The sequence below is a fragment of the Notothenia rossii genome (genome assembly GCF_949606895.1).
Source record: "Notothenia rossii genome assembly, chromosome: 4".
Lineage (NCBI taxonomy): Eukaryota > Metazoa > Chordata > Actinopteri > Perciformes > Nototheniidae > Notothenia > Notothenia rossii.
The window spans coordinates 66510038-66527388 of NC_136902.1; the positions used below are offsets into that span (position 1 = coordinate 66510038).

A 17351-nucleotide genomic window follows, 5' to 3' on the forward strand; every position below is an offset into this window, starting at 1 on the left:
CTTGCAGAATTTGTTATTGAAGTTTTGCGAAACATGAGGTGTAGAATAAAGTTAGTGGCGCTTACGGAAATGGCAACGTCTGATACATGATATTTTACTGGATCACTGTCGCAGTAAAATTATTCAAGATTAGTTCTATGACAAATAAAATGACTGGTTACCAAAAAAAAACAATAACATTAAATACATTTACATGTTTGCAATGAAGATTACAATGCAACACTCCTATGGGAATTTCCCCTGCACTATATCTTAGCCTTGAATCACGAAATGTGTACTCAGGCATATTCCCAGGCTTAAAAGATAGACAAAGAAAGATTTTGGGATCAACAGGGGGAAGTGTGTGACAGTTAGAGGAAGAAGTTGACAAACAGAGCATCTTCATCCAGCAGTCTGAGGGTCACTATAAGTAGACTTCCTGTGCAGAGAACTGAGCCAGGGACCGTTTCCTGTGAGTGACACAGGCCAAATACGGGTTAGCCTCTGCAGTGGGACAGGACTGACCTCAACTATGTTGATGTATGTGATTTTCACATCTGCTCAGACTGCTACATTTTTGTTTGAATATTTGAGTTTTGCTCACAGCAAATAGAGAAAAAGAATAATACAAATTACCTCAAGCTTATGATTATTATAAGTGTCTTAGATCTGTCTGTTAAATTTGGAGCTACAGACACAAGATGGTTATCTTAGCTTAGCATAACATCTCATAGGAACATTACTTGTTTTTGCATTTCTGTTTTTGTATATCTTAAACTAGCAATATAACATGTTAAATAGTCAGCTAAAGAGGTGCTGGTAGGTGTATGCTGTTATAGAGCCAGGTTAGCTATCCCCAGTCATTATGCTAACCTAAGCTAAAGGGTCTATTTTGGATCATCCCTTTGGTTTTCAGCCGACAGCTTTCCTCTAATAAACTGCGTTTCCAGAAACAAGAGGTTGACAACTGTTTTCAGATAAACGCTTTGATAAACCTACTGTAGACTAAAGAAAGACAAAGTAAGCAATCAGCTGGGAACATAGTGTAGCAGCTATAGAGGAAGACATTTTTCTGCAGATTTGGTGAAGACCAACAAATTACTAAAAGGAGAGTGAATATTAGTCGTAGATTCATCAAGTGACCAGAAAAACAACTTCAAATAATGTTAATATAGCTCTGTGTCTGTTAAATTAGCCAAAATAGGTTAAACATGTGTTTACTAATGTGTGTTTTGGTGACAATTATTTGAACAATAATATGTAACTTTCTGTTAACTAGAAACACTCTTTAACATTGTTCCGCTGTCCCAGGCGGTCAAATAAATTACATTTGTGTAATAGCATTTACTGGTCATCTTCAAGATTATAGTGTTTGTGTTTGAACCAAAGTACCAGTTGCTGTCTCAATGATTTTATGATTGGAAGCTTATTTGCACTCTGTTTTTAAATTAGGTTTGGTTTGGATTCGCACGGACAAAACAGCCTGTCAGCATGGTAATGTGCTAATAAATTAATTATGTGCTGACATCAAATTAGGAAAAAAAAAAAGCTCCTGTTCAAAATAAATGCTTATAGCAGAAATAACCATTTTCTTTTAATTGGTTTCGAACTTTTGACAATGAACTATCATTCAAACTAATTGGTTTCAATGAGGAATCACATTTGAATGTTTCAGCTACACACTTTAGTATTTTTCCACAGATAAGTCTAGGCCTAACCACCACACATTAAAATGCTAATCTATGCACAGCAAGTTACCAGTGCATCCCTCGCAGCCTGATAGCATGCATAAACAGATTCATTACTCTGGCACCAAACCATCAGCATTGGAGAGATGCCCTTATCAGCCGGCAGCTAAACACACCAGCTGCCCCGTTTCTGCCTCAAACAGACACACAGTAGTGAACACACACATCATAACATAATGTACACACTACGCTGGAGGGACAGGTTTCAGAAATTAATTTCAGGGCTGGTGCGGAGAGTGAATGCAATGAGTAGCCTTCTTTTACAAATACGGAATATTCACTTTTGCCATATTCCAAAAAAGAAAATATTCCAAAGAAGCTATTTACATGGCTAATGAAAATGAATATTCCATGTATATTCCCCTTTACATTCATACATTTCATACTCAGCTAACGTGCCAAATGTGTTTTTTATCGCTCCAAACTATTAGGCAAGGCAAGTTTATTTATATAGCACCTTTCAACACAAGGCAATTCAAAGTGCTTTACAAAAATGAAATACATTAAGAAAATGGCATTTAAAAACAGTCATTAAAAAGCAAAGATAATAAAATAAACATTAAAAGTGAAAAATACAGTGCGGAGTAAGATATGAATAGTTCAATTAAAAGCAGCGGCAAAAAGAAAGTCTTCAGCCTGGATTTAAAATGAGTAAGAGTTGCAGCTGACCTGTAGATTAGTTGAACGACTGAAGCTGGTTGTCTTCTTACTTCTTTGTGTCAAAATAACATGTTTCAAAGATTTCCACTGGTGGCAAGATTGAAAATGAAGGAGTTTCGAGATTTGTCCATATCCAAAAACTTCTTGATACTTGAAGTCTTTCTGAGGCATTTAAGGTTATCTTTGGCATGTCATATCTTTTACCCAACACTTTCAAACAGTTGGCTAGTTGGTTAGTGTACAACACACACAGCTGGTTGTAATGGGCATAAGGCAAACTGAGATATAATAATCTCAAATGAGATTCATCTTCTAGAAGTGTTGTTGATTTGACAAAAATATGCTCCTAAAGCTCCTCAAAATATGCCGTCTACATGACCTGAATCAAACTCTGAAAACTATCATAGCATATTCTGAATAATAGTCAAAACATAGCGTGCATGTAGTGCAAGCCAACTCTTTAACTGTCTAAGAATGGTCATATAAAAAAAGCATGATCCTCAGGAGGCTTTCTACAGATGAATAAGGTAAAAAAACAAAACAAGGAATATATTGTAGCGTGTGTTTGTCATCAAAGCTGTGAACTCATCTCTAAAACTGCAGAGCAGCACTTCAGAAGATCAGAGACCCTGTCATTATCTGATTATTGTCTCCAGTGACAGTAGAAATTATGCCTCAAAGCATCCATGAAAGAATACTTGTTGTCATTATCCAAACCACTGTAATCCAATGCATCAAAGTGATGAGATAAGATACTAAGCTGCAGCCAGGTAGGAATGAGGTAGGAGTGTTTCTCTGTCCGCCTCTGTACTGTAGCAAAGGAGAAAGTTGTAAAACAATTTTTCACCTTCACACATACCTTTTTGTGAGAAAAGTAAATTATAGAAAATTAGCTTTACAGCCACCAATTGCAGATATATTGAATACGCTCAATATTTTTGATTTACTGTGTCAAGCATTTCAATCTACCCAAACAAATCTTAGCTCCAGTCCAAGACTAACATCGTTGGTTATTAGCCGAGGACTAATAATGCCTTTCATCAGTCCTCGGCTTTGAGATTAAAAACATATCCATCTTAAAGGATGGTTCATCACAGCCTGTTAGGGATGGGTATCGTTAGGATTTTATCGATACCGGTACCAGTACTGCTTATCGGTATCGGTATTTTTCGATACTTTTCAATAATTTGGTGCTCAAAATTATAGACATGAATACAAGATGTGAAGATTAAACAGTAATTGTATTGTAATTTTCTTGCAGAAATAACTGTATAACTTATACATTAGCTTCTCAGAAGCAATGAAAGGCCAAATTATTATAGGTGTGGGAGCTCACATTAACACACTGTCAGTTTTAATAAACTAAAAAAAGACAAGACTATGTGCCTGCAAGACTGCACTCACGTAAATAAAACATATTACCCGTGCGCAGCAGCTAACCTGCCTGCGAGCCTTCGCTCAGGTCACATTTACACACGGCGCTGCTAAAGCCCGCTAGCACTAGCAGTATCGCTAGCACCGTTTTAGATTCAATGAGTGTCTCGTTTGCAAATGCTTCATTAAGTTGCTTGTGTTACCCCCTTTACACGCAGCTAATTGAGTACATAGATTGCACCTTGCACTATCACCACTACATTTTTTTAAAGTGCACGATCACTTCGCTCTGTCCGCCATGCCTGCGGGAGTCTCACAACAATAATAAGAGCGCTGTTGAGAGACATGACGAGTGGCATTTACAGTGGCCAATCAGAGGGGTCTCAAACCGGATACATCACACGGGATGAGGGTTCCCAACCAACCAGAATGGTTTAAAGTTAAACTAAGGAAGTAGACGTAACACATATACCGATAGCAGCACCGTTTGTCCACCGGTTTAACGGTTTACCGATACCGTCCAATCAGGTACCGGTATTGACTTAGTACCGGTTCTCGGTACCCAGCCTGTACATATGACCAGGAGAGATTGGTTGTTGCAGTATGAATACTTTACTGGTAATCTATAACGCGTCACGAATACAGGCTTTTGCAAAACCTTTTGCAAAATTACTGAAAATTGTTACTGCAAATAGCAAACACAGTTAAATTGGCCATAATAGGCCCATTAGCCAGTAGCCCCACTCAGCAATCTTTAAAGGTTGTTTTCTCAAAATTAGTTTTTTCTCCTATTCTGAGTGAGAAATGTCCACTTTGGTGTACACCAAACCTTCCAGTTTTATTCCTATCAATATTCTGAAGGTTTTTACAGAGGGTTTGTTCATATATCATTCATAGCCTGAATTATATAACATTTTATACCTAAAAACAATGGCAAAAATTGTTATTTTAGGGCTGTTGCAGTATTTTTTGATTTATGGAGTGATAAAAAGAGATATCCAAAATCCCTTCAGTAAAAACTTTAGATTCTAATATGAATACAAAATGAAACTAGAATTTCTAACCTGACTTTATCCAATGTTCAGAATTGTGTAACTGAAATAAATGTATTAAAATATGCGCATATTTAATGAGATGATGGTTAATTTGCATGGGGGGGTGGTGCCCCTACAAATAGAATCAAATTGTGTGGGAAACACTGGATAATAATAATAATTTTAAAAAAAATAATACAAAAAAAATCTTTAATCATTTTTAATTATCTCGCGACCCCCACTTTGGGAACCCCTGTACTAGATAGTTCCGGAACTAAAGAGTTCCGTTGAACTAAGTTCCGGGACTATTCCTGGGAAAAGCGCCTAATGTCCTCGCCCATCTTTCTCAAAATACAAAATCAATACTTTTTTCCACAAGACACGGCACTAATGTAGTCAATATTTTTCAAATGATCAATCAATGACATTATTATTAACACTTTTCATTCAGGGTGGAACCAGAGTAAACATAACCCTTTTTCCCACTACAACGGCGCAAGTTGTTAAAAATGTGTTCAAATCGGGCACCAATTATTTGACCTGCCGCAACCAAAAGCTCCATGAAAATAAGCATAATATGTCCTCTTTAAGAGACGCAGCTGCTGTATCTGGTCGGAGCTGGCAGATGCTACTCCTGGTCAGTCTTCTTTGGGGGGATTGTCAAAGGATAAAGTATCCCAAAGTTTCACAAAAACTGACTGATGCAGCTTTAAAATGTCAGCAGTTCATTGTCAGACAGTAGCAAACCAAAACCCAGGATTTAAAGCAAAGATATTTATTTAGTTTCATGAAAAATAAAGGAACAAAATTTGTCCTGTCGCCAGGGGCAACCTTAACTAAGTATTGAAGATTAAAAACATCTGGTTTACACTAGTAAGAGTAAGTGTCATGTTTTACTTTCACCTTGAGCAGTCGGATTGAACAAGGAAACCGTTGGAAGAGGGAATGTGGTATTGGGTTACTCAATGGTTCCGTTGACTTTTGGCTCAGTGTTTCCAAAGACGTGGAGCTGGACGGGCATTCCAGCCTTGTGCGGACAAAGAGGCTCTTTCAACAGCAGTAATCCTCTGGAGGAGAGTGCCAACGCTGAGGCCTGATGCTGGACTGCAGGACACACACTAAGGTTCACTCACACTGCAAGACCTCAACACACCAGAGGGGATAGGACCCTATGTGTGGGTTACACTGATATATTGGACTTATACTGGGATTTTATTAAAAGTGGATATTTTTCAAAGCTTTTCCGCCTTAGTGTTATAACTCACTTAATTCATGTGTTAGCTTCAGAGCTCTTATATCAGCAGATCAATCTCCATCACAACCTTTTGAACTCAAGGAATTGATGAAGACCATAAACTTTGTTCTGGGATCGAAAGTTCTGGAAAAGCTAGCAAGAGGAACTTTTTTTTTTCAGCAATTACTTCAACAACATTAAATATTTGCAGCTTTAGTGCAAAATATATCTTCATATACTTTTGACAATGGTTTGCATATTCCTCCCTTAAAAGTCAAGAACCTCCAATAGGTTTCCAATATAAATATGATGCTCTATAACCTTCAAAAAGTCTGAAAATAAAAGAGGGAAAAGACACACTCTTTGGTTTAGCAGTTTACAAGTCGCTTCCATACTGATTGATTGTATATGGAGGTAGCCATGGTGACGTCAACCATTGGTTTGCTGACTACTGTCTTCAAGCCTCAACTTTGGCATTTTGGAAGATGCCATACAATTTGTTTGGACTCAATATTGACACAATAAGTTTGTACAATTTATTTTCTTGAACTTAAAACACACCATGAAAGGTTTAAAGTTGTAAGATGAAAACACAAACACAACCTCACTGGACAACAGCCAAATTGGACAACAATGGTGCATGGGAGCACCCTAATCAACCATCAAGCCTATCCTGCGTTATTATCGTATGTTTTACCATAATTCACTGTATGAATGTCTTGTTGTATTAAAGAGAACTTTCATAGGAGACAGGGAGCAACATTCGCATGAAAGCAACCTATATACTTCAGTTGGACGGTTTTCATGATCAGAAACAAATTCATCATCCTTAGGTTTTTTAAACACAAAGAATACAGTAGTGATCAATTCTACCATAAATGTAGTGAATCAAACTACACCATATAAACCTGACTTGACAAGCATTAAAAACACTCATTTAGTTTAATGTATTAGCTAACTAATAGACAGTATAAGTGTACTGTATCTCTACTACTCTACTGTACTCTATTGGTTGGCACTTACACCAACAATAGCGTATTTCTCACCAAAACAACCTGACATCATGTTTCCATCTATACCGCCACCCTAAAGGAGGAGCTTTAACTTCAACATGTACAACACTCATGTACACATTCACATTGTCACTCACCCCCCCCACCCCCTCTGTCTTCTATCCAGCTCAATGCAATTCGCAACGGTCAACTCCTCCAAAAGTACGATATAAAGTCCATCCAGGGTCCAGATCTTAATTCTTCCAACATCCACCCAGCTTATGTAGGAAAGAACATTGTTAGGGCTAAACTATGAAGGGAGTGACAGGGAGGAGTTGAAGACGGGGAGGGAAGGGAAGTCAAGGGGAGTGGAGGGGGTTGGGATGCTGGAGGCAGCGTGGGATATCCCTTTGAGTCATGGAAAGGGATTCAAAGAGCAGACCAAACAGCCCTCTGTGTCTCTTTGTATTGTCCTGTCATTCAGCCTCATTACACTTTGGGGACATTCAACAGCCTCTGGAAACACTTACTGTACTTCCTATTAGAAAACATGCATAATATCACTACTGAATACACACATTCTCTGTATTCCCCACACTCTGTCCTGTTACTATGATGGAGAAAAGTTCACTTATGTTCCTACTTAGTAAGGTTGCATGGAAATCATTGTTCTTGTCTGTATTTTCCAGGGGTGGGAGAAGTACTCATATGATTTACTTAAGTACAAGTAGCAATTATACAGTGTACAATTATTCAGTTACAAGTAAAAGTTCCAAATGTGTACTAAAGTAAAAGTTAAAAGGTATATCATTAAATAATAATTGAGTACCAAAAGTAAAATATGTTAAAATATTTCATTCAAATTATTGATGCATTTATGTGTTCATCACTTCAATGTTGGGGTTTTATTGACTTACTTTATACACTATGGGATAGCTTAAGCAATAATAATATATTATAATAATGTTTCTATGTTTTCATTGAGTATCTTACTATATTTAGCAATATGCCTGTGTTATTAGTCATGTGTATTTCATTTTATAGTGTACGACACAACGGTTAGAACAATCAGCACTGTATCCGCACTGGAAAAACTGAAACGTTGACTTAAATTAAAAGTATTATAAAAACAGATTTCACATTACTTTACTAGGTTAGTGGAAAGCAATAATATTAACTTTAAATAATAAACCTAATACAGTAGTGTGACATTTGTTGACATAACACATTCAATTAAAATCAAGGTTTCAGTTATGATAGTGTGAACTGAAATCCTATCTTAACAGCCAGACTGAAAGAGTGTGTGTGTGTGTGTGTGTGTGTGTGTGTGTGTGTGTGTGTGTGTGTGTGTGTGTGTGTGTGTGTGTGTGTGTGTGTGTGTGTGTGTGTGTGTGTGTGTGTGTGTGTGTGTGTGTGTGTGTGTGTGTGTGTGTGTGTGTGTGTGTGTGTGTGTGTGTGTGTGTGTGTGTGTGTGAAAATAGGCCAGGTGAGCAGCAGCAGCCAAAACACCATGACATCATCTTTTACCAGACGGCTGCCTCCCCGCCAAATCCTTTGTTGGCATAGCAACTCCTAAGTGAAAACATTTTGTGCATGCGTGTGTGTGACCACTGCAGCATAAGGCTTGCAGTTGGCTAGATGTTGTAAAATGGCACATTATAAGCCACCAGTGTCCCAGACAGTCCTATCAGCATGTGAGAGAAAAAACGCTTCTCAGAGAAAGGGGGAAAGTAAAGTGAAGTGAGCAGCAGAGAGAATGATGACGTCTTTCTTTTGGGATGAATCGCTGGCCTGAAGGCATGCTGCAAATAAAAGACAAAGACAATGAAGAGAGGAAATGATGGGGGAGGGAAAAGAAAGGGAGAGAAATCTGCAGAGGTCATATCCCAGTCTGCAGATGAAAGGCGTTCTGATTGGCTGCCTGCTCTGAGTGTGTGTGTGTGTGAGCTGTGAGTGCTGCAGCTGTGGGAACGGCAGATTGTACAGCTGTTTGTGAGAATAACAAAGTGAGCAGTATGAGAGGACATACAGTTATGTCTGCTGTCCCCTGAGCTCCTCATCCTCACTGGGTCTTTCCATCTTAGTAATAAGGTCCCTCAACATGTAAAGCAATGATTTGTATTATCGTAGTTTAGATCATATTCATCTGTTGTGGTAACATTGTGCTCACCGTACAAGATCAATCTAAAAGCAACTTTAAATACGCACATTTGGAGTCATGTAAGTTCACCTGCGGAAAGGTCAATACTCTACTTTGTGCTCTGCTTTGTTCCTTGAGAGGAAATCTTAGGCTGTAGTCCATAACTTAAAAGAAAAGTATTTCCCTAATCTCTTCAAATCCCCTTCACTTCATTATGGGTTTAATTTAAGTGATTCAAAAGAAGTGATGGATAATCTGTAAGGTTTTAGGAAAAGACAGTCTGAAAAAAATACAGCAGCATTTACACTATGCTGCATATTTATACAATGGTGGATGTTATCAGTGTGTGTCATTTCAAATGTTTCCAATTCAAGCAATAGTTGGTCGGCATTTTTTATAATTTGCTTTGGTAAAGGATGCTCCAGTGTACCCTATGCTAAAGGGTAGTATCTCTTATCATGGCTGACACTTAGGTACTTCAAAATCATTTCACTGAGAAAGGAACCTTCTTAAGTAAAAAGGGTTTTGGACATGCTAAATGCTCCACTTTGTTCACCAGCTAGTCTTTACCTCTCTCTGCTGTTTGCTGCTGGGCAGGTAGGGAACAGTGTGTTATCAGAACTTGTTTCCCAAACCAGCTGCAGCTGGAAACAAGGCTGATAAGAGCTTTGAGGGTGAAGCGAAAACAGTTAACAGTTGGCTGTAAAACCCAAACAATGAGCTGAGAGAAGCTAAAACTCCTGGTAGAGCTTAGAGGAACTGAGTCTGGTGCTGGTCTCTATTGTCTCCTCACTATGAGCAACATTGTTCACATTACATGCAGTAATGTTCCAAGGTTCCATTTTGTTCCAATGTTAATACAAAATATATGAATTCCGCATCTGAATTGCAAATGAATATTGTTCTTAAGACTACAGCGGTTATGGTACGTTGACAAGTTGAACAAGAAAGTCGGTGTGCAAACTGAATGTTTATAGCAGGTAATAATTTAATTTCAACCTACATGTAACTAATCAGTGCACTATACAATTCATGTTAGTGATCGGAGAGTTGGTTAAAAACCAATTAGGTGAAGTTTAAACTTTTAATCTAATCAGTTACTTATCAGTGTCTTAACTTTACATTTTCAGCCCTTCAAATGACCTGTAAACAGAACCTTAATCAAGTCAACTAGTGTATTCTTTACCATTACAAGGTACATCATAAAGCGGATCATCCCCCAAGTTCTCCTCTGTATTGCATTTTTTTAATCTGAGATTTGTAAATGAATCGAATAACAACACAACAATAATATTGTCCATTCTGTAGGTAAGTGCACACATTCATCATGCCCTCAGTTTTTGCTGAAAACAGTCAATTACTGTCACATTAAATGAATGGACACAAGCCAATCAGTGGTTCACACCTACTCCAGTTTACACGGAGGTCAATTCTCCCTCACACTGCCACACTCTGATATATAATCTCCACCCGGACCCTGATGTAGAAACTGAGAGCATCTGATGCAAATTAAATTGATGTATCTCTGACTCCTACTCCACATTTAGCACCAACCACCTGCCAGCTAATTGCTCATTTTCCTTTTCATTCATTTCCCATGGCTCTTACACTAAGCAGCAATAATGCTCTGAAATTACAAGCTTATTACAATCCTACAAGGTTGTCTCGTTCCAGGAAAATCTGTGACATCCAAGGTCGACAGTATCGCTAACAGCAGAAGTGGCACCCAGAGGAGGCCTTAGGAGCAAACACAGGGGAGCCAGTGAGAGAACGGGTCTGGATGGATGTTGAGTGTTGGGTTGAGGGTGATGGAGTAGGGGGGGTCTCTAGATAGAGTGCCTCTGTGCTAGCCTGATTATGCTCTCAACAGAATGAGCTCACATAACAAAGGATTTATTATCACTAGCTGGAGAGTTGCTGCGGTCTGGGAACTCTGCACAGCCGTTTTCTCTGCCAAGCGCCCGAAAAAATGTGGCCCAGCTCTGCTTTGGTCGGGAGGTTCAAACAATAACGAACCCTGTATGGGTCTCTCTCTCACTCGGCCTATGAAGCAGCCAGTGTTTCAGGGGGGTGGGAAGAGCCAGAGATTATTTGACTGACACTCATATGCAATGCTTTGCAGTTTTGCCTTCAATCTCCAACGTCTTTCCTCCAGGTACAGCAACAGGTCGATCTATGCTAAGAGGGTTAAGTGATTATAGGGTGCTTATGACTAAATTCAAAATTAGGATATGGATTGTTTAAAACGGGAATATGTAATGTTTTAAATAAAATATATAAACATAAGACAAGTTTAATCAAATCAAAGTTCCAAATCTCAATTTAATACAATTTGGCAGTGATTCCTAGATTTTAGTGTACTCAAACTCCAATTGACCATAGTCCTTAATTTGAAACAAAAATATGTCATATTTAAAGTTATCTTTTACATATAGGCTACACATAAAAATAAAAAAAATTAGCTGTAATAACTAAAATATTTTCTGAAAATTATTTTGTTGGAAGTGAAAATGTGACAAAGTTTGAACTTAACAACAAGGTTACATTAGCATTAGCCAAACCGAAAGGGATTTTTGCTAGTTCCCTAAAGAAAGAAACTTTCAGAGTTGAGCTGCTGAGCGGTATCTTTTCTAGAAATCCAAGAAAATCCACACAAGTTCCAGGCTGGAATTTATGGTTAGGTGGTTTATGGTCAGAAAATGTTTCAGAACCATTGCAGTAAATGGTGTAGCTGCTACTGTACATACATGCAATATGACAACTAGCTAACGGTGGCTAATGATAGCAATCATTAGATATTTTAAAGTCTTGCTAAAACTAATTTCTCCTTGTTGCAAGTGAACCGGTGTTGATTAAAAATGTATCTCTACTTATGAATTCCACCATCATTTAACATCAATGAGAATATCAGTTATTCTAAAGTAATACCATCAACATTAACAAACAAAGCAGACATGTGATTTTGCTCACATAGCATAACAAGCTAAAACTATGCTAAAATCAAGTTGATCACAAACATTGTATTGAAATTCAACGATCTACGTCATTACAGTGAGCAGAATCCACCTGACCAGCACAGCCTACACTATTGTGTCTGCTACTGATAACAAAGGACATACTGAAGAAACATCCAGAAGATCCCACCCAGGAGAAATACAATGCTAATCTTCTATGGATGATTTCTGATTAAGCAGCATGGTTATTTTTAAGGTTTGACACATTTTAATGGATACATTCTTGGTTTATCATAGTAAAAACACATACAGTATGCAGTATGGGTATGGAAGATTTCATACACTGTACGTCCTCCAATCAAAACTACCAAACCTATTCTCATGACCTCATTTATTTAGTCAATGATAGTAGGACTCATAGTTATTACACTGTATCAAACCACTGGACAACGTAACCAAATGTCACTCTAACTAGGACAAAAACACATTAGGATAAAAAAATGTACAGCACATTAGCTACCTCCATAACTCATCAAGCGTTAGTAACATATTAATTGAGTAATTGTTATTCAAAATTTATCACAGAAACTCATTTTGTTGGCTTTTAACCAAATTATGTGCCTATTCTGTAACATTTGGTTCTGTTTGACATTATGAGAAGCTTCTATATACATGCATTGGAAATGTATTAACTCTATGATCAAACTGTCTGACACCTGCACTGTCTGTCACACAAACACACACACACAAGCTCAGAACATGGAACACTGTGAAAACTGCCTTTTATATTAAATGTGTCAAGTGTCTACTTTACCTGATGGAGTGGTGGGTGGGTGTGTTGGGTGGGGTGGTCCAGTAACACCACAGCACTAAACACACTGCTGCTGCTCATAAAGACGAGAAGGGTGCATAAACTGCTGCAGAGAAAAATACAAAACTCTGACTAGGATCCAAAGAGGAAGCTCCTTTCTTTGTTGTGTCCCCCCCTCCTCTCTCTCTCTGTTTTGTCGTAAGGGTCTCTCACTCACTGCCTCTTCTGAACACACACACACTGTCTCTCGCTGTCATAACACACACTGGGCTAAAGCCATGTGGCTGCTGACACACACTGTCTGCTGCTGCTAGTCCCCTCCCTCTCTCTTTCACTCCCTTTCTCTTTCTTGCCATTACACACACACACACACACACACACACACACACACACACACACACACACACACACACACACACACACACACACACACACACACACACACACACACACACACACACACACACACACACACACACACACACACACACTCCTTAACATACGCCTCTCTCTCTGAGGTGTTCCTGTCCGGTCAGCCTCGCCCCAACACGCTGACACAAGGCGCTCATTCTTTTGGATAAAGAAATGCTGCGTTGTTCATGAATAGCTGCAGAAATGTTCACCTTAAACATGACTGGAAGGTAAACAAGGTTGTGAAAAAGAGTGGCCCTTTATTCTCTCACACTGGAACTACTGTGAGTCATATTTTCCTACACGTTCAACTCACCAGCGTGAGGTCGATTCTACGCTGGTTTATTCAAATTTACGAGTTGAGCTATCGTAGCCATGTGTTAACAAATACTACAAGCACTGGCAGCCTTTCCTGGACTATTTTAACAAACTCCCCTGTGCCAGTCGGACTGCATGAAGCAGTCCGACCTTCCCTTTTATTTACTGTTTATTTTAATTGTATTTCTTTAAGTGCATCTCTGTGGGTGTGTATGAATATGTATATATATATATTTGTGTGTGCGTATATATGTGCTTGCACATTATATGTACTGTAATGACATTTTGATTTTGATTTGTGGTACAAATGTAATCACACATCTGCATTTTCATGTGCCCTGTTCTGTTTTGATATAAGTGAAAATCAATAAAAAAAGATGAAATAATTATTCTAATTTAGATTCTGTTCCAAGTTACATGCTACTCCAACTACATGTATAATTTAAAGTTTCCCTATTATACTGTTTTTTATCAATATATTATAGGTCTTAGATATATACAAAACATGTCTCTGTAGTGTTTGTCTTGAAATACCAAACAGATCATTGTAACTTCCCATAATCCCCCCTGTCTGTTATTTTAGATGAAAATAAGGAGCCACTCCCCACGCCCCTCTGAGAGAGATTTGGTTAAAAAGAACACAGTGGTGCTCTAGGAGGAGATTCAGGTGATAAGGTCGGGGGTGTTACCTTGGTTGGTTATTGGCTAATGGTAACACAACCCAAAAATCATTATGACATCATAAAGTGGCCAAAATCTGATCAGCTCATTTTCAGACAGGTTTTTATATAAATGTATCAGGACAGAAAGTGAGCAAATCTTTTTTTCCTGAAACTTTCAGAATCTCTTAAACAGAGGGGACACATATTGATGTATAAAATACATGAAAAAGTGGATTTTGCAGAATAGGTCCCCTTTAAAGACATTAAATGTAGGGTTTGGAATTAGTATTGAAGTGCACAACTATCAACATTTGTACATGTGTAAAAGAACATGAAAATATGCAGGTACTCAAAAAACCTAATTTGTTGTTATATTGATGGTGGTGTACACAAGTTACAAACTGATCCAACTACATCATCTACTCTGTGCCCTGTATGAAAACATCCTCTGTAATGTTAGTCTACCTAGCATTTTTTTTTAAATGTATCACCTGTTTGTGAGTCACATTAGATTTGGGAGTTTTGACAAGAGACTATACACTGGAGGATGTTGCATGTCCCTGTGCAATGTATCCTCTGCTCGTATAATGTCTTGTGAAAAGTTATAAGGGAATCTTCCAGCGTTTTTCTATGGATGTCTAGCAACAGGAGCGATCAGTAAGTGCAAGCCCATGCAGTGCTAACCCTGTTTGTGCAACAAAACTACTAGGTAAGGTTTGGAAAAATATCATGGTTAAGGTTAAAACAACTGTAGAAGTTGTTTCCCTTAGGTACGAAACAGAGCTAGTTTTCAGAACAGAAGTCTCCCAGCTAATGGTATTGCAATGATAAACCCCCTGTGGCCCAAAAAGTATTTTTCCATAGTTCATTATAAAAGAGGTCTTTTACACCTTTGAAGGACACTTTGTATTGCAAACACAGTCAGTTACCACTATAATAATCTGTGACGTCAACACAATGAAAAGTCTATGGGCTGAGGGCAGGACCAGTGGGAGAAAAACGAATGCAAATATTTAGTGTGTTGAGGATTTTGTGGGTAACTAAAGAATTGATCGCATACGTTTTATGTGATTGTTGCCATCAGAGAACATTTTCAGATTTTATTGACAGTGACCCCTATGGAGCTATTTTCCTGCCATAACTCCACAAACAAACTAAACAGGTTTTACAAATGCCTCATGATTCAATAACAAACACAATGTGGTTTGCAAATACAAAACACCATCTACAAACTAATGCATTTAGTTTTGCAAAGAAAAAATGTATCCATCAAACAACGGCATAACATTTTTCGAATAAATCATGTTTCAGAGACAAATTCACACATTTTTTTTACAACTACAACACTTTTTTTTACAAGTACAAAACTTGTTTTTACAACTACAAAACTTTTTCTTCTCACGGCGGAATATTACTGGCAAAAGTCACGGGCTGGCACATGCTCCACGGCAGCAGGGGGCGCTACTGAGTCCATTGGGGAAGGCGGGAGCCTCCCGCCGGGAGGTTGAGCAGAGCATGGAACAGCCCTTGCCAACCTGATGACAGCGGTGTTTCTAGCGATCCAGCGATCTGGGTCAGCGTTATAGTGGTAATATTATAAACAAGGTGAATTTAGTGATCACAACGAAAACAGCCAAGACACATATTGAGCCCAGAAAATAAATGTTATTAGGGCTGTAACTATAATAAGCCTTTGTCTAAAATGGATAACATTGTAACTAAGGAGATTTAAACCATCAGCGATTCTGCACCCTTCATTTTCTTTCCTGCTATATTCAATGATTGATACAAATATTTTTTACCATAAGTTCTGAATAAAACTGATACTGTTGGACTCGGTACTAGTTGACTGCTACCAGATATAAAAGGAAGTACTTTACTGTGTACTTTGTGAGTAATCCGCTGTCAGAGTCCCCTCCATAGTACATAATGCATGTTTTCTGCTATCTTTGATGAGTGATAAAAGACAATTTTACCATAAGTTCTTAATGATATTGAGACTGCTGGACTCAGTATTCTTACACCTACTATCACAATACATTGAAGTACTTCTAGTGTGTGTTTTTTTTTTTAATCCTCTGTCAAAGTCCCCCTCCTGAGAACCTAATCAAGCCACAAATATTTTTTGCCATTAGTTCTTCGTGAGATTGACACTGTTGGACTCAGTACTAGTCCCACAAGTACTATGAAGTACTTTTACTGTGTACTTTTTGAGTAATCCTCTGTCAATGTCCCCTCCTGAGTACAATAATGCATGTTTCTCTGCTATTTTGAATAAGCGTTAAAACACCTTTCTTATGAGACTGATATTGTTGGACAGAGTACTTTAAGAGGTATTTTTAGCTTGTCACAAATATCCTTCAGCAAAGTGACAAACCCTTGTGACTCTTGTTGGCCTCTTATGGGGCTGCTGTCTTTTAAATATGATTATTTCTCTGCTCCTAGTTCATTCCTCTCAGATTGTTCCATCAGTCCCAGTCATTGCATGTCTGTCAATAGAGCTTCGAAAAATGTGTCCAATTCAACAAAATGTTTTTGGAAAGGTCAGAGCTAAATTATAGATTGTTTGATTGTGTAATTACAAGGTGAGAGAAAATAAATCCACATCCTATTAAACTTATTTTATTTACTTTTCCATGTTGTACATATACTTACTTGTATTACATGTTGAACCACATGCTGGATATCTTCCCCAGCCTCAAGGAAATACAATAAATGAATTCGTAATTTACATTTTTTATAAAAATGTATAAATTAATAATGTTGTGTGCAAACATTTCAAATTGAAATCTAAAATGAAAAATAAGTTTACTTTTGAAATGATTTCTCACAAAAACCCTTCTAAATTATAGTAAATTATTAAAAAAGGTTTCGTCAATATACGTTTTTCTGCCTAAAATAGTTAAAATTGAACGTAAACTATATCAAACACCACATCCATGGCAATTAACCCACTTTTGCCCGCTATTTAAATTGACTTTGGTTGAAGTTAATAACAATATTATCATATAGATATATAGCATATCATTGATGC

The 17351-nt window shown here is 37.8% G+C and overlaps 1 protein-coding gene across 9 annotated transcripts in view; it reads right to left on the reverse strand.

Annotated features, from left to right (window-relative positions):
* Positions 1-13120, reverse strand: part of phldb1b (pleckstrin homology-like domain, family B, member 1b) — a 137996-nt gene extending 124876 nt beyond the window's left edge. For 8 of the 9 annotated variants that reach the window (XM_079677776.1, XM_079677769.1, XM_079677768.1 and 5 more), the window contains exon 1: positions 2397-2573. In XM_079677776.1, the coding sequence (XP_079533902.1) occupies positions 2397-2558 (162 nt within the window). In that variant the 5' untranslated portion in view covers positions 2559-2573. Of the gene's footprint in view, positions 1-2396; positions 2574-12929 lie in introns of those variants that run through there. The other variant, XM_079677767.1, reaches the window with a different exon arrangement.
* Positions 13121-17351: the final 4231 nt, after the last annotated feature.